General features: G+C 45.7%; 1 protein-coding gene and 1 pseudogene across 1 annotated transcript; both read left to right on the top strand.

The window, feature by feature from the left end:
* Positions 1–677: 677 nt before the first annotated feature.
* Positions 678–15,424, top strand: PTPN18 (protein tyrosine phosphatase non-receptor type 18). The gene is given in 14 exon segments (XM_058699702.1): positions 678–1,069; positions 2,747–2,910; positions 3,410–3,486; positions 3,566–3,653; positions 3,758–3,804; positions 10,866–10,934; positions 11,521–11,590; positions 11,807–11,942; positions 12,847–12,880; positions 12,961–13,071; positions 13,156–13,314; positions 13,938–14,511; positions 14,944–15,018; positions 15,227–15,424. Coding segments are annotated over 14 exon segments (2,064 nt in total). The 3' UTR covers positions 15,295–15,424.
* Positions 15,425–15,490: 66 nt separating this feature from the next.
* Positions 15,491–23,762, top strand: LOC131494868 (eukaryotic translation initiation factor 3 subunit F-like; annotated as a pseudogene).
* Positions 23,763–26,696: the final 2,934 nt, after the last annotated feature.

The following is a 26,696-nucleotide window of genomic DNA, read 5'->3' as shown; positions in this document are numbered from 1 at the left end:
AGAGCTTGATGACCTCAAACTGGACTCCTGAGATACCCCCTCGAGTGACACCCCCAGAAATTCCTCCCATGACCTTGGTGAAGGGTGGGCTAACCCATCTACCCAGGTGGGACCCCTAGGCCCCTCTCTGCTTTCTCCAGCCTCCCCTTGGTGACCCGGGGAACTGGGTCACCAAGTTGTCCTTTGGCCTTTTCCTGCCTATTTTCTGAAGGTGAGGCAAAACGGAGAAGCTCTTTGAAAGCGTTGAGAACATCTCCCCTCCCTCCCCCCCCGCAACCCACTTCTATGTGGTCAGTTCTGTTTCCCGGCAGGTTTATGCGGGTTGAGAGCCTTGAATTAAGACTGGTTGTTTGCTTCCCCAGCTCCTCTTAGCCTGACCCAGAAAACGGAACCTCAGGAAATACGGAGATACAGAAGCATCCACTTCCATTAGGTCTTTCTCACAGCACGGGTGCACAGGTGTCACCCATCCCCCCCACCCCCACCCCAGCAACCTCCTGCGACCTCGGGCCCCGCCAGAGCGCACGGGCGAAGAACACCCCCAACCCAGGGTCCTCGAGGCATGAGTGGCAGCTCGATCTCGGCGACCGTGTCCACTCACAACTGCAGCACCACTCCGGCTCGGAGCCCAGTCTATGTCTCAGGGAGACCCGACGGGGGAGGCCAGGCGAGAACGAATGGCCATCTACCGAACGCGGGCACTCGGAAGGTTGGCCCCGGGCTTCCAAGCAAGAGGAAGCGTCCGCGGGATTGTGCGGTGTCACCCGACGTGCCCCGCGCGCAGACCAAGCGAGGCGCGGGCGCCGGACTCAGTCCCGCCGCACAGCCGCAGGCGACCCGCCGCGCTGGCTGCTACGGGTCCCGGGGCCTGCGGGCGCTACCAGGGCGAGCTCCCGGCGCCTTGGCCGAGGGGCGCGCCCTGCTGGCTGTCGCGCGATTCCATTGGGTCGCAAGGTCGGAGGCGGGGCCTCCGCCGCCAGCCGCGCCTCCAGCATGCTGGATACTGGCTACTGGCTCGGAGCTCAGTCCTCCGACACGACGTAGCTAGCCCGCGGCGTCTGAGCCGCAGGTGGGACGTGGCGCGGAGCAAAGCGTCCGGGAGCAGCTGGAGGCGGGCTGCCGGGAGGGGGTGGCCCTTGCCGGCGAGTTCAGCGTGAGCGGGCGAGAGCGGACCGCCAGACGGTGCGCTTCGGCTCCTAGTCCTGGACTGTCTGGAGGTCTGCCCTCCTTCCGTCTCTCCCTCTGTCGGCGTCCGGGGCTGTCTCCCGGGCCTCGAGGTAAGTTGTTCTCTCCCCAGCACGGCTCTGTCACTCTCTCCCCTGTCTCTGTCTTCGCCCTCCGCCTGCAGGGCCCCAGAAAGCGAATCCACTAACTGCCTGGCTGGACCGCGCCCATCCCAGCCCTGGCTCTCCTGACCGCGTCTCGCTCCGGAACCGCGCACAGCCGTGGCTTCCGTGACCTCGTCCCGCTCCAGAACCGCGTACGGCCCTGGCTCTCATGACCAGGTCCCGCTCCGGAACCGCGCACACCCCTTCCTCCCGTGACGGCGTCCGACTCTGGAACCGCGCACACCCCTGGCTCTCATGACCTCGTCCGGCTCCGGAACCGCGCACACCGCTGGCTCCCGAGACCTCGTCCCACTCCGGAACCGCGCACACCCCTGCCTCCCACGACCGCATCCCGCTCCGGAACCGCCCACACTCCTGGCTCTCGTCACAGCGTCCCGCTTCTGAACCGCGCACGCCCCTGGCTCTCGTGACAGCGTCCCGCTCCGGAACCGCGCACACTCCGGGCTCCCGTGACCTCGTCCCACTGCCGGGCTGGGCAGCAGCAGAAGACGGCGCAGCAAGGGCAGGCAGGCGCAGGCTCAAGCTGGAAGCTGATCACCAGGGCCTCTCTGGGAAGGAAACGGCTGGGGGAAGAGCGCAGAGGCCCCGCTGAGGCGGGTGTGGTCGCTGCGCTCTGATAGACGCTGTGGCCTCGGGTGCTTCACGTGGCCCCTCTGGCGTTGGTTTCTCCTCGGGTGAAATGCGGCCCTTGCCGACTAAAGGGGCGTGAGGAACTGGTGTAGGTTAAAAGAGCGCCTAGCACATCTTGAGCGCTCACTTTGTAGGCGTCTTTGTCACTAGTTATAAACACTCTCAACGTTACAGGGGGGAGGTGCAAGCCGTGCGTAGGGAACGGTAATGCAGCATCGTAGGCATTTGGTAGGTGTTACTTATCATCTTCTGATTATGAGTAGCTGAGGAGGATAGTAATACAGTCGCCACTAATAACAATCTAACAGTAACAAGGTATCTGTAATATTTTGTTACATAAGTAATGTTATACGTTATAATTCGTATACAGTGTATATTGTTATATGTATCATATATCATGCTTGTTAAATACATGCTACGTTACAGTTATTGTTTGCAATACAATACAATTGGATGTATAGGGTAGATGCAGAGAGGTCTGAATGCCGCCCTCACTGTGCCGCTTCCTGGGGTGGGGGGGGGGGGAGGGGACTTTTGCCAAGTCACTCAACCATGTGGTGGTGCCTCAGCTTTCTTACCTACGCGGTGGGTACCTACGTATCCACTTGGGGAAGACCTGGCGATGACTCAATGCCGTTGGCACAGAGAAGGCGCGTGGCCACTACCATTAGCCCTGCACCATGCTTTCCGGAAAAGTCTGCATTCGCCTCTCACAGGCCACATGCTTTGTGTCCCTACAAGCCACTCTGTGCCCTAGGACTTTGATCTGGTTCCTCTTTTCCTTCTCCCTCCCCTGGTCTGCTTGGTGTGCCTCCCAACCAGGACATCCAGGCCTGCTTAGCCACATGGAAGACTGAGCCTGTGCACTCCACCCAGGCTGGCAGTCGGCCAGGGAATGTGAGGAAAAACCACCACAAAGATGTGCTTCCATGTAAGTCGGGGGCTTTCAGGAGTAGATGGGGCTCTGCACCCACCCCTCACCGCAGCACAGTCCAGTCCACCCCAGTTTGCTCCCAGAGCACTCCCTCCCAGGTCCTTGCTAATCCTTGCAGTGGCTGCCTTTCTTTCTTTTGTTCTTTTAAGTTTATTTTTATTTATTTTGAGAGAGACAGTGTGAGCAGGGGAGAGGCAGAGAGAGAGAGAGAGAGGGAGAGAGAGAAAATCCCAAGCAGGCTCCATGCTGCCACCTGTGGGAGCCCCACTCCAGCCTCCACTGGAATTCACCAACTCTGAGACCATGACCTGAGCTGAAACCAAGAGCGGGAGGCATAATGAACTGAATCACCCAGGCACTCCCGTGGCTGCCTTTCTCCTGAGCAGCTCATGAGTGTACCTAGGTGGACCCCTGCTACGTGTGCAACATCCCTGCTGGCTTTCGTCCAGGAGGCTGTCAGGGGCTTGGTGCCTTTTCTCATCTCTCCCACTGGCAGATGATCAGGCACCAGTGGTCCTGTCCCTGCTCCAGGAGGAGGGACACGGCCACTACATCAATGGCAACTTCATCCAAGTCAGGCTGGGAGTCAGGGACAGGGTGGACATGGTGGGGGTGACAACAGGATCTGGGTGGTGAGCTTAGCCTTTATCAGGGAGCAGACGGAAGCCGGGCCTATATTACCACACAGGGACCCCTGCCTCACCCCTTGCTAGACTTCTGGCGCCTGGTCTGGGAGTTTGGGTTCAAGGTTAGCTTTGGGGGGGCGGGGGGAGCTAACATTCTGAGTCCTCCCTTGGCCTTGTTTTTCCTGTCCCCAAATCATTCCTCTCTCCCCTTATCTTTCGTGTCTCCGTGATCCTAAAGGCATGTCGAGAAATGGAGAATGGGCAGGTAGGTGTTCTCAGCTCTCTAGGATGCATTTCCTTGTGCAGGGAGAAGGTGAGAGAAATCTTGCTAGCACCTCCCTAATGCTAGTACTGAAAGGCCCAGTTCTTGGAGTGACTCCACTATTGCTCTTTAATTTTTTTGTTGCTGTCTTTCGTCTTATTCATGGTGCTTATCCCTGCAGTGTTCACAACCCCTCTACTGCTGGGCTTCCCACCCCAAATCTGCACCATAGACCATCAGGTCCTATACTCTGGCTTCCCTGGTACAGCTCTGATGTCTTTTTGCCTCTCCTTCCTTCACTCTGCTCTAGCCAGTTTGGCCTTTGCTGTTCCTCAGATGTGTCAGGGATGGCTCTGCCTCAGAGCCTGTGCCTTGGCTGTTCCCTCTGCCTGGAACATTCAAGGCTACTTCCTCCATGAGACCTTCCTGGATCTTACATCATTTAAAACTCCCAGAACTCCCACTCTCCTTCCCTGTCCTATTTTCCTTTTTGCCTCACAGTTCTTCCCACTTCTAGCATACAAGGTAATCTACACAATGTTTATTCTCCATCTTCCTGATAAGAAGGAAAGTCCAGGAGGGCAGGGATCTTTATTTTGCCTGTTAGCATAAATTAGTTCCTCAGTAAACATATATCAGCATCGAAGGCACATGATTCTGCATTCTGGCCTGCATGGACAGGGTTGTGGGGTGGGTAAGTACTGCCGCGGGCGAATGGCTGATCATGGAGTATGCACAATCTGTAGTGACGTCCATTTTTCATTCCTGACTTTGGTAATTTGTGGTCGGTGTCTGCCACTCCTTAAGTCAGTCTGGCTAGAGTGAAGATGAGCAAACTTTAGCTGTTGTAGTAGGTCTGTCTTGCAGCCTTTTTCTTTTTTTTCTTGTAAATAAAATGTGTTAGAATATAGCCACACTCATATGTTTATATATCATGTGTACCTGCTTTCATACTACAATGGCAGATTTCAGTAGTTTCGAGATGGGTAGATTGAATGGCTCACAAAGTGTAAAGTAGTTATGTATTATCTGGGCCTTTATAGGAAATGTTAGCCATCTCTGGGCCAGAGGTTTATCAGCTGTATTAATTTTTTTTCAAAGAAGCAGCTTTGGGTTTTACTCATTTTCTTTATTTTTTTCATTTCCTATTTCATTAATATCTTCTCGTCTTCATTTTTCCTTCCTAAAGGTTATTTAGGTTTAACTTGCTCTTATTTTCCTAATTTCTTAAATTTACATCATTGATTTGAAATTTTTCTTTTTTTTATGTATAAGCATTTAGTGTTATTCACTTTTCTTTAAGCTTTAGCTACATCTCCCAAACGTGATAAGTTGTGTCTTCTCCAATTAGTTCAAAATATTTTCTAATTTCCCTTGTGATTTCTTCTTTGACTCGTGGTATTTTACCACAGTTGTTCTTAGTTTCCAAATATTTGAGGATTTTCCCATATATCTTCCTGTTATTTTTAGTTAATTCCACTGTGGTCAAGGAACAGCTTTATATGATTTCAATCTTTCTAAATGTACTGAAACTTGTTTTATGGCTATGAATATGGTCTATATTGGTAAATACTCTGGCACTCAGAAAGAAGGTGTGTTCTGCTTTTGTTGGGCGGAATGATCTATAAATATCAAGTCAGTCAAATTTACTGTGTCTTTGTTGAAAGACATTTTAATATTTGTGTATCTTTATTGTATTTTATAAATCTTAACTGATTACTTTTCTCTAAATGTTCTATCAATCGCTGAGAGAGGAGCGACGTCTCCAGCTGTTCTATAATTGACAATTAGTATAATGTTATTTAAGTCTTATGTTTTGTATGGCCTTTTCGGAGGGGGTCTACTTGCCTTATTATTTGCTGAAATAATATTGAAATTTTCTAATTTTAAAATTATCTGGTTTGTCTTTTCAGTTCTGTCAGTTTCTGCTTCAGTTATTTTAAAAATCTGTAATTGAGTACATATACAGTTAGGATTATGTCTTCCTGATGAATCAATCCCTTTTCCAATATGTAAGGTCTCTTTTTATCTCTGGTAATATTCCTTTTTCTGAAGTGTACTTTGATATTAATACAGCCATTTAAGTTACTCAGGTGTGCATATCTTTTTCCATTCTTTTACTTTTTAAAAAAATCTATGTTCATCCTCATTTTTATTTTTTTGAGTTTATTTATTTATTTTGAGAGAGAGAGAGAGAGAGTGTGTGCGCGCGCGCGTGCATGGGGGAGGGGCAGAAAGAGAGAGAAAGAGAATCCCAAGCAGGCCCTGAGTTCTCAGCGCAGAGCCCCACTGTGGACTTGATCTCACTAAACGTGAGATCATGACCTGAGCCAATATCAAGAGTCAGATGCTTAATAGACTGAGCCACCCAGGCACCCCCATCATTATTTTTAAAGTGTCATGTAGGTGGCATATTGTAGGCACTTACTTTAGTATTCAGTCTGACAATTTCTGCCTTTAATTGGAATATTTAGTTGTTAATATAATTATCAGTAATGTTGAATTTAAACCTACCATCTTTCTGTTTTCTATTTGTTCCATCTGTTCTTTGTCCCTTCATTCTTCTTCTCTGTCTTCTTTCAGACTGAGAATTTTTATGAATTCATTTCATAGTCATTATTGACTTATTAGCTATACCTCTTTGTATTATGTACTCAGTGGTGGCTTTGGAGTTTACAAGTTAGGTCTAATTTATCACAGCAAATAATATTATACCATTTCATTTAAAATATAGAACTTTAGCATATTTCAATTTTCCCGTTCCATGCTGCACGTTATTGTTGCCGTAGGTTTTAATTCTCAATACGAAATGCTCTACCATACACTGCTATTATTTTTGCTTTAGATTATCTTTCACTTAATTTTTTAATTTTTTATTTTAACTCCAGTGTAGTTAGCATACAGTGTTAGTTACAGTGTACAACATAGTGATGCAAAAATTCTATACGTTACTCAGTGGTCATCAAGATAAGCATACTCTTAATCCCTTTTACCCATTTTACCCATTCCCCCTTCCCCACCTCCCCTCTGGTAATCATCAGTTTGTTCTCTATATTTGAGTCTGTTTTATGGTTTCTTTTTTTTCTTTGTTCATTTGTTTTGTTTCTTAAGTTCCACGTGTGACTGAAATCATGTGGTATTTGTCTTTCTCTGACTGACTTACTTCGCTTAGCACTGTACCCTCTAGATCCATCCATGTTGTTGCAAATAGCAAAATTTCATTCTTTTCTGTGGCTGAATATCTTCCTTATCTATTCATCTATTGATGGACACTTGGGCTGCTTCCATAACTTGGCTATTGTAAATAATGCTGTAATAAACACAGGGGTGCATATATCATTTTGAATTAATGTTTTCATATTCTTTCATATTCTCAAATACCAAGTACTGCGATTACTGGATCATAGGGTATCATGTCATCTGCTAATAGTGAAAGTTCGACTTCTTTCTTACCAACTTGGGTGCCTTTTATTTCCTTTTCTTTCTGATTGCTGTGGCAAAATTAAAACCTTCTGTACAGCAAAGGAAACAACAACAAAACTAAAGGGCAACCTACACTGAATGGGAGAAGATATTTGCAAATGGCATATCCAATAAAGAGTTAGTATCCAAAATATATAGAGAACTGATGCAAGTCAACAGCCAAAAAACAAATAATCCAATTAAAAAATTGACAGAAGGCATAAACAGACATTTCTTTTTCTTTTCTTTAAATTTTAATTTAAATTCTAGTTAGTTAACATATAGTGTAATATTGGTTTCAGGAGTTAATTTAGTGATTCGTCACTTACATATAACACACAGTGCTCATCATAACAAGTACCCTCCTTAATACCCATCACCCGTTTAGCCCATCTCCCCACCCACCTCCCTCCATCAATCCTGAGTTTGTTCTCTATAGTTAAGAATCTCTTATGGTTTTCTTCCCTCTCTCTTTTCCCCCCTTCCCCTATGTTCATCTGTTTTGTTTCTTAAATTCCACACATGAGTGAAATCATATGATATTTGTCTTTGTCTGACTTATTTCACTTAGCATAATACACTGTAGCTCCATCCATATCATTGCAAATGACAAGATTTCATTCTTTTTGATGGCCAAATAATATTCCATTTTATGCATATACCCCATCTTCTTTATCCATTCATCAGTCGATGGACATTTGGGCTCTCTCCATAGTTTGGTTACTGTTGACAATGCTGCTATAAATATCGGGGTGCATGTACCCCCTTGAATATGTATTTTTGTATCCTTTGGGTAAATACCTACTGGTGTAATTGCTGGGTCATAGGGTAGTTCTATTTTTAACTTTTTGAGGAACCTCCATCCTGTTCTCCAGAGTGGCTGCACCAGTTTGTGTCCCTACCAACAGTACAAGAGGGTTCCTCTTTCTCCACATCCTCACCAACATCTGTTGTTTCCCATGCTGTTAGCTTTAGCCATTCTGACAGGTGTGAGGTGGCATCTCATCGTGGTTTTGATTTGTATTTCCCTGATGATGAGTGATGTTGAGCATCTTTTCATGTGTCTGTTAGCCATCTGGATGTCTTCTTTGGAAAAATGTCTATTCATTCCTTCTGCCCATTTTTTAGCTGGATTATTTGTTTTTTGGGTGCTGAGTTTGATAAGTTCTTTGTAGATTTTGGATACTAACCCTTTATCAGATATGTCATTTGCAAATAACTTCTCCCGTTCCGTAGGCTGCCTTTTAGTTTTGTTGAGTGTTTCCTTTGCTGTGCAGAAGCTTTTTATCTTGATGAAACACTAATACTCCGTTTTTGCTTTAGTTTCCCTTACTTCCAGTGATTTGTCTGGTAAGAAGTTGCTCCCACTGAGGTCAAAGAAATTGCTGCCTGTATTCTCCTCTATGGTTTTGATGGTTTCATGTCTCACATTTAGGTCTTTCGTCCACTTTGAATTTATTTTTGTGGATCCAGTTTCATTCTTCTGCATGTTGCCGTCCCATTTTCCCAACACCATTTGTTGAAGAGACTGTCATTTTTCCATTGGATATTCTTTCCTGCTTTGTTGAAGATTAGTTGACCATATAGTTATGGGCCCATTTTTGGGTTTTCTATTCTGTTCCATTGATCTCTGTGTCTGTTTTGTGCCAGTACCATACTGCCTTGATTACTATAGTTTTGTAATTTAGCTTGAAGTCCAGAATCATGGTGCCTCCAGCTTTGCATTTCTGTTTCAGTATTGTTTTGGCTATTTGGGATCTTGTGTGGCTCCATACAAATTTTAGGATTGTTTGTTCTAGCTCTGTGAAAAAATGCTGTTGGTATTTTGATAGGGATTGCGTTAAATATGTAGATTTCCTTGGGTATAGACATTTTAACAATGTTTGTTGTTCCAATCTGTGAGCATGGAGTGTTTTTCCAGTTTTTTGTGTCCTCTTTCATTTCTTTCATAAGCCTTGTATAGTTTTCAGAGTACAGATCTTTTACCTCTTTGGTTAGGCTTATTTCTAGGTATCTTATGGGTCTTGGCACAATTATAAATGGAATCAATTCTTTGATTTCTTTTTCTGCTGCTTCATTATTGGTGTATAGAAATGCAATAGTTTTCTGTACATTGATTTTATATCCTGTGATTTTGCTGAAATAAGTTCTGGCAATATTTTTGGTGGAGGCTTTCAGGCTTTCTACATGGAGTATCATGTCATCTGCAAATAGTGAAGGTTTGACTTCTTCCTTGCCAGTTTGGCTGACTTTTGTTTCTTTTTGTTAGCTGATGTTCCTTTTATCCCCAGTCATTTTTTTTTTCTTTTTTCCACTTTAAATAGTTTCTATTGCTATGTCGTCATGGTCTTTTTTTAACCGTTTCTTCTATGTCTAATCTACTATTAGACAGTGAATTTTTTTATTTTATGTATTTTATTTTTCCTCTCTAGAAGTTCCATTTAGGTCTTCTTTATACCTTTTGTTTCACTTTCATCATGTTCACGTTTGCCTTTTCATCTTCAAGTATAATTAAAATGTTTTTAAAAACTGTTTAAAGGTCTATTCTTTCCTCATCCCTACCGGATCTTGTCTTCACTGACTTTTCTCCTGGTTAAGGATTTTGTCGTTTGTTAGTGTGTCTAGTAAACTTTTATCGGACGCTTGACATTTTTAATTTTACACAGGTCACTGTTGGATTTTATTGTCTTCCTTTAAAGAGTGTTGGACTTTTTCTGGAGGGTAGTTACTTTTTGATGTTTGATCATTTTAAGGTTTGTTTTTAAGCTTTTGTAGGGCAGGTCTAGAGTGGCCTTTATTCTGGAACTAATTTCACTCTACTCCTAAAGTGTGGTCTTTTTTTGGTTCCCTACTGAATGCCCTTATGGTCAGTCAGGTCTCTCCACTCAGGCTGGAAGGAATGTAAATTATTTCTGTCCCATTATGAACATTGCAGGGAATGTTCATCGTATAGGTCCCCAGTTATTCTCCTTTCTTGGGAAGTTATTCTTGCCTAGTTTCATGACATATTTGCTCAGATTATTACTCAGCTAAAAATAGTCAAGGGGACCATATGCAGACTTCTGGAGGTTTGTTTGTTTACTTTTGTTTGCATATCTCTGTTCTTTCCAGGACTCTGCCCTTCAAATTCTAGCTGCCTTCTCCTCCCTTAGCCATAATCTCTGGCTCCTCAACTCGGTGGGATCTCTGGACTCCCCATGTCCTGCAGCCTGGTGACTGCCTCTAGGGAGTAAGCTGGAGTAGTCATAAGATTTAACCCATGTGTTTCCCTTTGTTCAGTGATCACAATCCTGCAATGCCTGTGGTCCAATGTCTGAAAATAGCGGCTCATAAAAAACATATCCAGTTTTTTAGTTGCTTACAGTATGAGAATATTCTGGCCTGTCTTCCTCCTGCATAGTCAGAAGCTCAAGTCACCACTATGTCTGTGTGTGTTTAATCTGACAAGGCTCTGCCAGCTGGCCTGCACTATAGCTGCAGCTGTCTGTGCTTCCAGCAGCAATGCCTGAGGTGTCCTGTGGGAGTGTGGACGTAATGAGCTAGAACTCTAAAGCAAACTGCCCCTCTTCATTCCTTGCCCTTTCTCCCTTACCTTTTTGAAGAAAAAGTGTGAGCGTTACTGGGACCAAGAACAGGAACCACTACAGATTGGACTATTCTGCATCGTGCTGGTAAGCTGGAGCAGAGGTGGGAACAGTGTTTTGTGGAGTCTTGAATGTTAGGGAGGTTTCACAGAAGATTCTCAGGATGGAAGGCTTTTGGGCTGAGCCTGAAAGGATGAACAGTTTTCCCACAGCCCCCTCACACTTATTAGTATGCAAATAGTCAGAACTCAATACATGCATTCATTTTGCATTTTAACTATGAGCATGATCATCTCTGTTATACAAATGTGCCTTGTTAAGTTCTTAAAATCCTTATTTCCCTTAACATTTCAAAAGTCAGGAAAATCTGTCACCTCAAGTCATACATACAGTTGGTACATGAGAAGTGCAATAAAACTCTTGTAGAACAAAAGAAATCTCTTTTTTTCACTATAAATGAGCTTTCTGGGTTGTTTAATCATATTTCTTCTTTCCCTCCTCCATCAAATGTTTCCTTCAGGAAAGCCATGGGGGATGTTTGAGCTGAATGCCTTTTAAAAATAATGTTGTTTGACTTTGATTTTTAATCAGAAATGTTTTGTTTTCTGTAAATGTCTTTTGGCACCTGTAGTCTTTGTTCTCCCTTCTCTTCCCACCTGCCCCACATCCTCAGACAAGGGAGAGATGGCTGAACACAGACATCATACTCAGGGCACTTTAGGTCACCTTTCAGAAGGTACTGAAAAGGGAGGAGGAGGCTCCCATATGGGGAGAGCTGTTTTCTTGTCTCCATTTTCTCATCTGTCAAATGGGCATTAGCAATAGTACTTATCTTCTCAGTTATTATCTGTTGGATTTAAATGAAAGATGTTTAGAATTGAGCCTGACGTGTAGTAGGTACTCATAAATGTTTTTTTTTTTAATTATTTGTCCCTCTTTTCCTGTGTTTCAAGAATGCTGATCTGTGTACCAGCTGCAATATATGTCCTGGCCAGACAGAGGAGTCACTAGCAATCCTGAACATGTGCTCACCATGGCGAAGGAAGCCCATCACCTCCAGGGATACGGCCCCAGGCCCCTCTGTGTCCACTGCAGGTTCAAGAAATGGGTTTTATGGGAGTCTGGTGAGACAGAGGTGATTGGGAGTGGGGGAGGGAGGCAGGGAGGCCAGTGCAGAACTTGGAGCCAGTCTTGCAGTTTGAGTGCCTCTTTTTTTTTTTTTTTAATACAACATTTATTGTCAAATTGGTTTCCATACAATACCCAGTGCTCATCCCAACAGGTGCCCCCCCAATGCCCATCACCCACTTTCCCCTCCCTCCCACCAGCCATCAACCCTCAGTTTATTCTCAGTTTTTAAGAGTCTCTTATGGTTTGGCTCCCTCCCTCTCTAACTCCCCCCCCTTCCCCTCCCCCATGGTCTTCTGTTAAGTTTCTCAGGATCCACATAACAGTGAAAACATATGGTATCTGTCTTTCTCTGTATGACTTATTTCACAGAGAGCATAACACTCTCCAGTTCCATCCATGTTGCTACCAAAGGCCATATTTCATTCTTTCTCATTACCAAGTTGGATCCCATTGTATATATAAACCACAACTTCTTTATCCATTCGTCAGGTGATGGACATTTAAGTTCTTTCCATAATTTGGTTATTGTTGAAAGTGCTGCTATAAACATTGGGGTACAAGTGCCCCTATGCATCAGCACTGAGTGCCTCTTGAGAAACCTGAGGCTACACTGCTCACACCACATCAACTGAAATTTAGCATTTATTGGGCACCGACTGCCTGCTGGGGAGTAAGCACACAGTTGATGCTCAACAAATGTAAACAATTAAAAAGCGTTTTCTTTTAAATTGTAATTGGGGGATTCTGAGAATCAAAATGTGCTGCAGGGGATCCCCAGTTAGGACCCTCACTGAAAACCCCAAATGCCTTATACAAGAGGGGTTGTGGGCAGGTCCTGACCCAGCTTACTCTTATTCTTGCTTGTCAGTGCAGGTTGTGGGTGAACAGGTGTCCCGTGCACTGTGGATTAAACAGGTGCTCTTGACCCAGGTATGAATAGGGCATGTGTGCTTGGGTGCAGTGCAGGCCCCATGGCCACCAGGTCCTGCTCATGTGTCCTCTTTCTCCGCCCCACATGATCCCACCTAACTGCAGCCTCTTTGGCATGGTCTTGGAGATGAGAAAGCAGCGGCCTGTAGCTGTGCAGACAAAGGTGAGAGCCTTAGTCTCCTCAATTCAAGGACACATGCCTCTTCCTCTTGTCTTCCCTTTTTGATGATTCTTCTTCCCCCACGAGGAGGAGTACAGGAATAGGAACCTGGTGGTTCAGAAGTTCTTCTCAGCACTCCAAACCTCCAGCCCCCTTTACCAGAACTTCAGGGAGGTACCAAGGCCTCCTGCCTACTGTCTTCCTGTCCACCATCAAACACCCTCAGAGACTAGGACCAGAGCAGAGGTCTGTGGACACCATCACTCAGCATCTAGCCCCTGGACTCCCTCTGGGAGCAGGGACTGACTATGATAACTACCTTTGTTCTCCTCCTTGTGACCTTATCAGACTCCGCCTCAGCTTACCCCCCAGAGTCCATGGTGACTTGCATCAGGGGTCTGGCAACTTTCCTCCACGCCTCACAGCCTTCCCCTCCTGTCCTTCCCCAGAATTGTACCCCACTCTATGCCGACGCCCTTTCCTTCCGGATCCTTCCCACCACACGCCATTAGCCTGGTGAGGTCCTCAGGCACCCAGCCCTATCTCCTCATTCTTCCCTTTCCAATTTCTCATGCCCAAGGTAACCCTTTCCTCACCCTTTCAACACCGGCCCCTTCCTTGCTGTTCAATTTACCAAACATTCACTGGCTCGCTCTTTGCCTGCACTCTGGGAACCTGCCCCAAGACGACACTTTGATCCCAGAGATCTCATTGCCTCTGCTTCTAAGGCCGTTTCCTTGCTTCCCCGGTCATTAACTTAGCAAATATTTCTTGATGCAGCCCACTTGTCAGGCGTCGTGTCGGGTGCTGGGGGCACAGACCCAACCTTCCTTTGCAGCAGAGATGTCACCCCTCCTCTTTAAGACTAGCTCTTCATCTTGAGGCCGTCCCTCCCTCCCCTTTACAAGCCACTTCCTCATTCCTTTATTCAAACATCTGCACGACAGGACCACCCCGCAATATCAATACGCTGCGCCCTCCACCCGCCAGGCTGGCCCCTTCCCTCCATCCACCTAACTAGCCGGGCCCTCCGGACGCACAGCGAGACGCCCCTCACCCAGAGGCCCCTCCCTCTCGCCTCGGAAACCCGCCCGCTCCCCCTCTCCCGACCCGCCAGCAGCCTCGGGCGGGAAGGAAGCGGGCGGTTTGCGCGCCGCGAGCGCTCCCCACCCCCTCCTTCCTCGAGCTCGGCGTCTTCACTTCCTCCCCGCCCGCCTGCCCGCCCCGCCCGCAGGAGCATCTCGGCGCCCGGGTCCCCGGCTCCCGCTATGGCCGACACGGACACGTACGCGGTGGTGCAGAAGCGCAGGGCGCCCCCGGGGCCCGAGGCGGGGGCGCGGGGGCGCGGCGCGGAGGAGGCGCCGCTCTACAGCCAGGTGCTGCCGCGCGCCCGGCGGCCGCAGGCGCGCGCAGAGGAGGCGCAGGGAGCGCCGCCCGGGCGCGGTGAGTCCGGGCCGCCGGGGTGTGGGCTGGGAGGGCCGGCGCCCGCCTGCTCCTGCGCCGGACGGCGTGTGGCCGGTGTGGAGGGCCCCGCGGCCTCGAGGACCCCCGCCCCTAAGGCCGGCCTGGTCACGGCCAAGGCTGACGTCGGTGCCTCTCCGGCCCCGCCTCTGGGACTGTTGCCCGCCCCGGCTCGGCCGGAAGTGCCCCAGGCCTAGCCGTGGCCCTAAGTCTGGGTCCGTTTCTCTGGCGACACCAGCTCGTCCGGACGGAGGTGGCCTTTGGCCCCGCCCCTACCGCGCCGGCCCCCAGGCCCCCCCCCCCCCCCCAACCCCTGGGAGCTTGGAGGATGAGGCTCTGGGTGGGTGGGTTCCAGAGCTCCATGGGGCTGCCTGAATCGATCCGTGGGGGTGGGGGGTGGTTTTCTGCCCACAGTTCTGGCTGACCAAAGCCCCGCTGGGCCTGACGCCTACGAGGACGTGGTGGATGGAGCTCAGACCGGTGGGCTAGGTAAGTCAAAGCCTGGGTTGCTGGGATACCGCAGCTTGGACTGAAAACCAGGTGTTGGGGGTTTAGCGATAGTGGCATGGGGCTCCCACTCTCCGAGTCCTGTGGATGTGGCTGCAGTAAATCACAAGGGCCTGAAGGCTTGAGGATGACCTTCCACACATGTCCACACCTCAGCTTCTCCACGAAACCCACGGTGCCCTTCTTCCAGGCTTCAACCTGCGCATTGGAAGGCCTAAAGGGCCCCGGGACCCCCCTGCTGAGTGGACCCAGGTGTGAGTGCTGCACCCCTGCCTGCCTGTTGCCCCACATGGGCACCTGGACTGCTGACGGCCATTCTCTGCTGTGCGAAGTGTTGGGAATGGGAATGATGGTCCTGGATCAAAATAAAAGTTTCTCAGGGTGGAAATATGGGGCTTTGCCCCAGTGATTATAGCATTCAGGGCCTGAGGCTGGGGGAGGTAGCTGGGAGATAATGGCTAGTGAGACCACACTGAACAGATTCAATAATAAACATCAGGATGGGCCCAACCCCAGGGTACTAGGCAAGTTCCCCCAGGTATGAAAGAGAAGATGGACAGATGGGCTTCTGGAAACTGCCCCCATCACCACATAATGGACTAGTTCATCTCAGTATCTGAGTCTCCCTCGCTCAGACATTCAGCTGGACACAGAGAAATGGGTGGGCCCTAAAAAGGACTGCTGGCTGCTCCTCCCTGCCCCCCACCATTTGGACAGATCCACGCCAGGCATAATAACCAAGCAGACTGATTTCAGACAGGTAAAAATCCCCAGATGGGTTACACAGTCAGATGGGCCCCCAATCAGGACAAATACATAACCATACACCTAGACAGCCAGATTTCAGAGGACAGTCCACAGCCGGATGGATGGACCTCCAGTCAGATTAATCAACCAACACCTTGACAGATCACGCCCAGCAAGAGAAACCATCAAAAAGACCCCTCTCCCAGATAGGCAGCTAGCCAGATACCAGTCAGATGGACCCCTAGGTGGACAGACTCCCAGACAGACATAAGCAAATCCTTAGCTGAACAGACACACAGACATCCTCTTAGCTAGACAGACCCACCCCCAAGTGGGCAGACTGACAGACCTAGTCAAACAGACTCCCAAGTAGCCAGATGGACTCCTAGCCAGCCAGATAGACCCTTGATTGCACAGACACCCCAACCAGCCAGACAGCCTTCCAACCAGGCAGATAGGTGGACTTCTAGACAAGTGGTTAGTCCCCACCAACTCATCAATTCCACAAAGCCCACAATTTAGCGGACAGATTGATGCACCACCATCTGGGAAGACTTCCAGGTAGATCCCCAAGCAGTCAGCAGGCCAGAAAAGTAGATGGACCCTCAGGTAGATAAGCATCCTAAGCTAGACAGATGGCCCACTGTCCAGACCATCTACCAGCCGGGTGTACGTTGCAAATCAGCAGGTCCTTTGAATAGGCTAGATCCCTGCTAGCCGATAGGGCCCCATTGGATGGATGAACTTCTAATCAGACACATGACAGATGACCCCAGCCAGACAGTGAGACACTATGCCCAGTCAGAGATAAACGGACCCCCAAGCCAAGCTGGACAGATAGAACCCAAACCAGAGGAACAGGTGGACCCCCATCTGGAGAGATAAATGCACCCCCAACAAGTCAGACCCTATTTAGACAGACCCTAGTCAGACAGAAAGACCCCAAACCAGGCTGATTCTGAGCTGCTCACAGAGACCCCTAGCCAGACAGACCCCCAGCCATTGAACTGGATGCCAGATGCACCAGTTTGGCACAAATCTATGGCTAGTGAGACAGACATCTAGCCTCACAGACAGATGGACTGACCCCAGACTGACAGATCAGTCTGTAGCCAGATCGGCTGATAAACCTCCAAGTAGATAGCTGGATAAATGAACTCCAGACAGACTGAATCTCAACTTCACAAGATCCTCAGGAAGACCCCTGGCTAGACACAACCACAGACCCTCGGCCAGAAGGATTGCAGCCAGACAGATCTCCAACTAGGCAGGTAGACACTCTGTGAGCCAGAGAGATCTCCAGCTGGACAGACAAAAATGAGCCACCCAGACAAAACAAACAGTCCTTCATCAAGATAGATTTTAAACCAGACAACCCCAGGTGGACAGAAAGACAAGAGTAAATTTATACTTGATGCTCCTAAACCCTGATCTTGCTCTGTGAACCTCTCTCCATCTTATCTTCCTAACAATGTCTAGTTCATTCAGGTGGATTCCCAGCCACTCTTCCCCAGCACAGTGCCCTTCCAAGGCTATTGGAAAGTATCCTGTGTCTGTGATGAGCATGGGCCACTGAGGCCTTCACCTGCCGCCTGCCACCTGCCCAGCCACACCCACCACCACTCACAGTTACTGTGAGAATTCAGTAAAAGAATATAAAGATTTAGTTCAGGAGCTTATGCTTGATAAATGTTAGACCATAATCATGTCTGGGCCCCTGTATTCAATATTGGTTCTGAGACAAGTCATTTGCCCTTTGAGTGTTGGTAAAAGGAAGTGAAACTTGCCTTGGTGCTTGCTGGCATTGGACTTAATTTGTCAAGTGCTGTAAGGTCTGTGCACAAGATGCAGTGAACCAGCAGAAGCCAGGAATTTGCAGAGAAACCTAGGGATTCCCCAGTTTAATGGGGAACGGGAGGCCAGCATCACCTGGAGTCCAAACTGTCAGGCAGAAATTGGAGCTGACCTTTATGGAAAGAGGCAGGAAGGGAGACCCAAGGCTGCTGGTAAAAGAGGAAAGTTGAGGTGTCATTTAGAGTATAAACTGGCCTCACCAGCCAGTTCATTTGGCTCCAGAGACCAGAAGGGGAAAAACAGCAGTATCTTGGAAGAGAAGCAGCCCATGGCAGAAGGAAGAGGCATATTTCCCTCCTCAGGGGAGGGGAATCCATGCCAATTAGAGTATTGGTCTCTGGGGTCTGTTTTGAGGCCAGTACCCACTCAGCCCAGTTTCCTGCCAGACACTATGACTATGGGGTACAGTAGACATTTGTAGGTAAGATTTTCTTATTGACTAAGTCTAAGGTTGAACTGTTTTTAATTCTTAGCTGCCCATTCAAGACTGAATGAAGGGTTTTCCTGCTTGGATTATCTGAGGAAGGTGATCAGCAACATAGAAAGTCTGTAGGCTTGCAAGGCAGAACATGCAGGAGAGTGTTGGGTGGGGCCATTTCCATATTTTATCTCATTTAATCTGTAAAATAATATTTATAAGTATTGCCACCAAGCCCATTTTGCAGATGCAGAGGAGACTCAGAGAAGATGGCTGTTAGTTTGAGATTCACACCTAGATTTAGGTCTCACTGTTTGGTGGTATAGAAATATATGGCTCTTAGCTACAGAAGCCCTAAATCATTAAATGAATATAAATAGCTAGCACTGAGTGCTTGGTATGAACATGGCCTGAATGATTAATCTCCAGAGCAATTCATGCACACAGGTAAGTTTGTTATCCCCACTTTACAGAAGCCATGAATAACTGCAATGAACACAACATCATTTGATATGTCTTTAAGTTGGCCTGTATCATAGTGATTAATAGCTTGGATTCAGTCACTTACTAGTGCTATGATTTTGAGCAAGTTTTCAGTTTCTCTCTGGTTCAGTGAGTTTCCTACTCTGTAAATGGAGGAAAATGTTACTTTTATCACAGGGCTACCACACGAATGCTTAATCAGAGCAAGAGTGAATCTAGATTTTTTGTAACACACATAGAAAAGGAGATTTCTTATTTTTTCATGTATTATTCCCAAAATAAAACAATTCTAGATAGTCCTAGTCTTGGTTAGGAGTTGTATTTTAAGTCAGTGGGCAGAAAAATGGTTTACTCATCATAGGTTATTGAGATAAGTAGTCGTTTAGGAAAAAAGTTTGAGCCATACATCATACCTTAGAGCAGTACAGATCCTAAATGTATCAGATTTATTTTTTTTTTAAATTTTTTTTTTTTTCAACGTTTTTTATTTATTTTTGGGACAGAGAGAGACAGAGCATGAACGGGGGAGGGGCAGAGAGAGAGGGAGACACAGAATCGGAAACAGGCTCCAGGCTCCGAGCCATCAGCCCAGAGCCTGACGCGGGGCTCGAACTCACGGACCGCGAGATCGTGACCTGGCTGAAGTCGGACGCTTAACCGACTGCGCCACCCAGGCGCCCCAAAATGTATCAGATTTAAATATAAAATATTAGGGACGCTTGGGTGACTCAGCCAGTTAAGTGTCCAACTCTTGATTTCAGCTCACAGTTCATGAGATCAAGCCCCAGATTGATTAGCGCAGAGCCTACTTGGGATTCTCTCTCTTCCTCTCTCTCTGCCCCTCCCCGAATCATGCTTTCTCTCTCTCAAAATAAATAAACATTAAAGTATATATATAATATATTTATATATATACATAAAATATTAAACCATAAGTATTAGAAGAAATTATGGGAAATTTTCCTTATAATCTTGGACTGCAGCAGTCCTTGCTAAGTATGGAAAGACAAATCAGAAGCCCAAAAGAAATGTAAATAAATTTTAATACTTAAAAATATTTCAACCTCACAAAAATTACCGTCAGCACAGTCAGAAAATGAATGACAAATGTGAAAAAAATTTACAACTGAGATCAAACAAAAGGCTAATTTTCTGACATATAAAAAGCTCCTAAGAACTAAGGCCCAAAGCTCAAAACAAACATAAGGTCAATATATGAATTATCTAGTAAGTGATAATTGTTTTATTTATTTTATGGCACATTTCTCTTATAATATACAACTTGGTCCAGGGGACATAAATACTTAGGAAAATATGAGAAAGATAAGTGTTTGTTAAGCCATACCAGCATTCAAATCAATTTCAGATGTTTTAATAACTGCAGACTGTCCAAACATAAACACAAAGTGCATTTGAAAAGTGATTTCAGTGGGATGCCATAGATTTCAAACATACCTACAGCCGTGTAACCTTGCTTTAAGGAAGACTTCTCCAAGAGATCTGTCCTGGGTCGCCTGGGTGGCTCAGTTGGTTAAGTGTCTGACTTTGGATCAGGTCATGATTTCATGGCTCAAGAGTTCAAGCCCTGTGTTGGGCTCTGTGCTGACAGCCTGGATCCTGCTTCAGATTCTGTGTCTTCCTCTCTCTCAGCCCCTCCCCTGCTTCTGCATGTTCTCTCTCTGTCTCTCTCTCTTTCTCAAAAATAAACATTAAGAAGAAAAAAGAGAGCTCTGTCTGTCTTTCTGTTCTGGGATTGACAACTGACAAGGTTAACAGGCTGACTGCCATGACCTCTTCAGCCCCAAGTGCTACTTCAAATACCAGAAATAAGAATTTGCATATTATTTCGCTTAACTTACACTAGAGAACAAGACCCCAGTTTTAAAGATTTCTGTGTTCCCCCATGGGTTTAGCAGAGTTTTGGGTCAGTGAATATTGAAATTAATAAGAAAGGAAGACTGTTGGTAAGAAAGAGTTCTAAAGTATAACTGTGCCTGCATTTGAACAGAGCCTCAATTGGGGTTAGGGCAAATGCTCTTATATTGAATACTTAAACAGAAAGAACTCAAAATGCTTTCCGTGGGGCTTTGGCAAAGACCAAGGCTCTTGCTGTATATTTTCCATTATTCTGAATTGGAATGCATTACAATGTAAGTATTTTCTCCTCTGAGTTCATAAATGCAGTTAGTAACTCCTGCAAAAGGGAGCAGCCACTTTTAAAGATGTCACTGAATGTAATGAAATTTAGTCAGAAGCAAATTAACTGGATGCCTTCCAAAAGTACATAAAAAGATATCAAGACTTTTACCTGCAAAAAGTAACTGGGGGCGGGGGCCTGGGTGGCTCAGTCGGTTGAGCATCTGACTTCGGCTCAGGTCATGATCTCCCGGTCAGTGAGTTGAAGCCCCACCTCAGGCTCTGTGCTGACAGCCTCTAAGTAACTAAGTTTGGAAGCTGGTTGCCAGGGAAACCAACCATATGATTAAAGGGTTGGAACATTCAGCCCCACCCCTGACCTGCTGTGAGGTGAGGTGAGGTGGTACCTGGAGATTATTAAATCCAGTCACCAATGGCCAGTAATTTAATCAGCCATGCCTACGCAATGAACCTTCAAAAACATCCCTGAACTGCCAGTTTGGATAGCTTACAGGCTCGTAGACCAGCATGCATCCACATTCGGGGATGGTGACACGCCCTAAATGCCATAGGGACAGAAAGTCCTACATTTGGGACTATTCTGGACCTCACTGTATGTATCTCTTCATTTGGTTGCTCATTCATATACTTTGTAATAAATCCTTAAACTAGTAAGTAAATTGTTATTCCTGAGTTATGTGAGCTACTCTACCAAATTAATGAAACCTAAGGAGGGGGTTGTGGGAACCTCCAATTTATAGCCAGTCAGCACAGGTAACAATGTAGACTTGAAATTGGCATCTCAAGGGGGCTCTCGAGAAGATGGTGGCATAGGAGGACGCTGGGTTCACCCTGTCCTGCTGATCACTTAGATCCCACCCACCTCTGCCTAAATAACCCAGAAAACCACCAGAAGACTAGCAGAACGGACTCTCTGGAGCCAAGCGTAGAGGCCCACGGAAGAGGGTAGGAAGGGTGGAGAGGCAGTGTGAGCTACACGGACTGGTGGGAGGGAGCTGGGGTGGTGGAGGGGCAGCCCGCCTGGCAAGGCAGAGCCCCTGAGTCTGACTTGCAAAAGCGGAGGGGCCGGACTGCGTGAGTTCTGACAGCCAGCGGGACTTAACATCTGGAATGTTAAAAGTCAACAGCTCTGCTCGGAGAGCGGGAGGGCGAGAGGACACTGGGAGGGAGAGGTGTTGAGCCCTGGAGGAGCTCAGCTCGGTGGGGGAACAAAGGCTCTGGCCAGCGCCATCTCCCTCTCCCATCCCCCAGCCGAAATCGCAAAGGGAACCAGTTCCCCTCACGAACTTGCTTGCACCACGCAAACACCCAACGCTGTGCTTCTGTGGATCCATCCCTCCAACAGGTCGACCTGCCTCCCTCCCAGTGCTGCAGGGCACCTCCCGCTGGGGACCACCAAGGGCAAAGCAAGCTAAGCCTGCCCCTCCCACCTCTGTGCACTTTGCGGATCCACCCTGGCTGATATGCCAGATCCCATCAAAGCAGCACCACAAGCCTGGCAGTGTGCAAGTAGCCCAGACAGGGGCCACACCACTCCACAGTGAATCCTGCCCCTGGGACAGGGGAAGATAAGGTACACACCAGTCTGACTGTGGCCCCAGCGGTGGGCTGGAGACAGACATTGGGTCTGACTGCGGCCCCGCCTGCAAACACAAGTTACTCCAGACAGCACAGGGGAAGAGCCCTGCAGTTCTGCACCATTCCAGGGACTATCCAAAATGACGAAACAGAAGAATTCTCCTCAAAAGAAACTCCAGGAAGTAGCGACAGCTAATGAATTGATCAAAAAACGATTTAAGCAATATAACGGAACAAGAATTTAGAATAATAGTCGTAAAATTAATCGCTGGGCTTCAAAAAAGTATAGAGGACTTTTGGAATTCACTAAGAACATGTATGAATCATATAAGAAAGCCCAAATGAGCTCATCCTAGCCTGGGATGCTTCAGGCCATGACATTACAGAGGACTCTCTGCTGATCCATGAGTACTACACGGGGAAGCCCCCAACCCCATTCACCTCATTGTGGACATGAGCCTTGAGATTGGCCATGTGAGCATCAAGGCCTATTTCAGCACTTTAATGGTGTCCCTGGGAAGACCAAGGGGGTGATGTTTATACCTCTATTAGTGAAATATGCACATTATGACTAAACACATTGAGTTGAGCTGATCATGGAGTCCTGTTTTAGCCCCAACCAGGTGATCAGACTCTCAAGCGACTTTCAGCAAGTATGAGGGACATCGGCTTGCATATAGGATGCCCTGAGCACAGTGTTGCAGTATGCAGAGGATGTGCTGTCTGGAAAGGTATCAGGTGACAATACTGTGGGCCACTTCTTGATGAGTCTGGTTAACTAAAGTGCCCAGGATAATTCCCGATAACTTTGAGACCATGCTCAATAGCAACATCAATGACCTGTTGATGGTGATCTACCTGACCACTCTCACACGGTCACAGATTGTCCTCAGTGAGAAACTTGTAAGCCTTCAAATGGGCCCTAAGCAGTACTCCTGCCAGGCTTGGCCACCCTAGGACCAGAATGGAGTGAAACAGGATGGTTTCCTCGTGGTTTGAGTCAGACTGAGTCAACTACTTGTGACTCTAAATAAACATAGCCTACCTTTGTAGATGAAGAGAGAGAGAGAAAGAGAGAGAGAGAGAGAAACTAGAATATAAAGGATTCAGCCCTAGAACTCTGCCAAATGGCAGGGGAGCAGCTGAAACTCACTCTGGATCAGAGGGACTAAGGAGTTCCATGATTACCATTTTCCCTCCACCATGACAGCATGGACAGGAGTAGGGTTTGGGCATCCTAGCTGGTCTACTGCCTCAGTGGGCCCCAGGCTCCTAGCCCATACCAACCACAGCCATCCTACCAAGGCAGTCCCCAGCATGGCACATACTAGAAAAATCCCTGGCATGGTGCATACTGGAACGCATACTGAAACAGCTCCAGCCATCTTGCCTAGGTAACACAGGTGCAAACCTCAGTATACCTTCAGCACAGAGAGCTTAGGACTGTCCCAGCCATGTCCACATCAGCTTCAGCTGTTCTACCAAGATGCCCTCTGAAGAGGGCAAAGGTTTTATTTATTATTTTTTTTTACGTTTATTTATTTTTGAGACAGAGAGAGACAGAGCATGAACGGCAGAGGGGCAGAGAGAGAGGGAGACACAGAATTGGAAGCGGGCTCCAGGCTCCGAGCCATCAGCCCAGAGCCCGACGCGGGGCTCAAACTCACGGACCGTGAGATCGTGGCCTGAGCTGAAGTCGGACGCTCAACCGACTCAGCCACCCAGGCGCCCCTGGCAAGGGTTTTAAAAAACAAGGATAGGTTAAGGGATCTCTTGGATAATATCACACAAATATTCACATTATAGGGATTCCAGAAAAAAGAAGAGAGAAAGGAGCAAAAAAATATTTGAAGAAATAATACTTGAAAACTTCCTTAGCCCGGAGAAGTAAACAGACATCAAGGTTCAGGAAGCACAGAGAGTTTCAAGTAAGATGAACCCAAGGATTTCCACACCATGACACATAACAATGAAAATGTTAAAGATTAAAGATAAGGAGAGAATTTTAGAAGAAACAAGAGAGAAGCAACTACTTATTTATGAGGGAAACCTTATAAGGCTAAAGCTGATTTTTCAGCTGAAATTTTGCAGGCATTATATATTCAAAGTGCTGAAAGAAAAAAACCTACAACCAAGAAGACTCTACCTTGCAAGGTAGAATTAAGAATCAAAAGAGAGAAGAAGAGTTTCCCAGACAAACAAAAGTTAAGGGAATTACCACTAAACCACCCTTACAAGAAATGTTAAATGGAATTCTCTAAGTGGAAAGAACAGGCCATAATTAGAAGAAAATTATGAAAGGAAATAATTTCATGAGTAAAAGCTAACATACAGAAAAGGTAGTAAAGCAATCACTTATGAAGCTAGTATTAAGGTTACAAGATGAAAGTAGTAAAATCATTTATATCTAAAAAATTAGTTAAGGGGACCCAGAAAATAAAATGATGTAAAATATGATAACATATACATAAGATGTGGAGGAGAGCAAAAAAGACTTCTTTTAGAATGAGTTTGGGGGTGTGTCTGGGTGGCTCATTCGATTGGGTGTTTGACTCTTTATCTCAGTTCAGGTCTTGATCTCAGGTTTGTGAGTTCAAGCCCCTCATAGGGCTCCATGGTGTGAAGCCCATTTTTATTTATTTATTTATTTATTTATTTATTATTTTTTTATTTTATCTTTGAAGCCTACTTAAAAAAAAAAAAGGTAGAATGAGTTTGAACTTAAGTGACCATCAACTTAATATAGACTGCTATATACTAAGGACATTACATATAGACCATATGGTCACCACAAAACAAAATCATATAATAGATAGCAAAAAATAAATAGAAAGAAAGCCAAGCATTACATTTAAAAAGTCATCAATCACAAGGAAAGAGAGCAAGAGAAGAAGGAAAAAACAAATAAGAACTACAAAAACAACCAGAAAACAATTCAATAAATAGCAATAAGTACATACTATCAATAATTAATTTAAATTTACATGGTCTAAATGCTCTAATCAAAAGACATAAGGTAATAGACTAGATTAAAATAAAAACACAAAACCCATCCATATGCTGCCTACAAGAGACTCATTTCAGACATAAAGACAAGTATAGACAGAAAATGAAAGGATGGAAAAAGATATTCCTTGCAAATGGAAGTGAAAAAAAAAAAGAAAGAAAACATTGGTAGCAATATTTGATCAGACAAAATCGACTTTAAAACAAAGACTGTAACAAGAGAAAGGGCACTACATAATGACAAAGAGGTGAAACTAGCAAAAGGATATAACAATTGTAAATACCTATGCAATCAAAATGGGAGCACCCCTAAATAATATAAAGCAAATATTAACAGATATAAAAGGAGAAATTGACAGTTATACAATAATACCAGTGAAATTTAACACCCCACTTAAATCAATGGATAGATCATCCAGACAGAAAATGAATAAGGAAACAGTTCCTCTCAACAAAACATTAGACCAGATGGACCTAATAAGTAATACAGAACATTCCATCCCAAAACAGCAAAATATAATTTTTTCAAGTGCACATGGAACATTTTGCAGAATAGATTACATGTTAGGCCACAAAACAAGTCTCAATAAATTTAAGAAAGTTGAAATTATATTAAGCATTTTTTCCAACCACAATGCTTTTTTGTGTGACTCTATATCCTTGTTTATTATTTTAATTTTTAAATATAATTTATTGTCAAATTAGCTAACATAAGTGTATACAGTGTGCTCTTGGCTTCAGGAGTAGATTCATGTGATACATCACTTACACGCAACACCCAGGACTCATCCCAACCAACCACAATGTTTTGAAACTAGAAATCAATTACAAGATAAACACTGGAAAAAAACACAAACATGTGGAGGCTAAACAACATGCTATGAAACAACCAATGAGTAAACAAAGAAATTAAAGAAGAAATTTTAAAAAATACATGGAGACAAATGAAAATGAAAACATAACAGTCCAAAATCTTTGGGACACAGTGAAAGTAGTGTTAAGAGTGAAATTTATAATGACAAAATCCTACCTGAAGAAACAAGAAAATCTCAAGTAAATAATCTAACCATATACCTAACAAAACTAGAAAAGAAGAACAAAACAAAGCTCAAAGTTAGTAAAGGAAGGAAATAATTAAATAACGAAGACCAGAACAGAAATAAATGGAAAAAAAAAATTTAAAAGAAAAAAAAAAAAAAGGAAAGAAAGGGAAAGAAAAAAAAAAGAATGAAACAAAGAGCTGGCTCTGTGAAAAGATAAACAAAATGATGAACCTTTAGCCGTACTCATAAAGAAAAAAGAAAAGACCCAAATAAATGAAATCAGAAATGAAAGAGGAGAGGGAGAGGAGTTAAGGTGGTGGAGAAGTATGAAGACCCTGGGCTTTTCTTGTCCCTCAAGCAAAGTAGTATTGAGG

This window comes from Neofelis nebulosa, chromosome 1 (assembly GCF_028018385.1).
Source record: "Neofelis nebulosa isolate mNeoNeb1 chromosome 1, mNeoNeb1.pri, whole genome shotgun sequence".
Classification (NCBI taxonomy): Eukaryota; Metazoa; Chordata; class Mammalia; order Carnivora; family Felidae; genus Neofelis; species Neofelis nebulosa.
The sequence above is the reverse complement of the archived record's forward strand: the minus strand, read 5'-3'. Positions and strand labels throughout refer to the sequence as shown.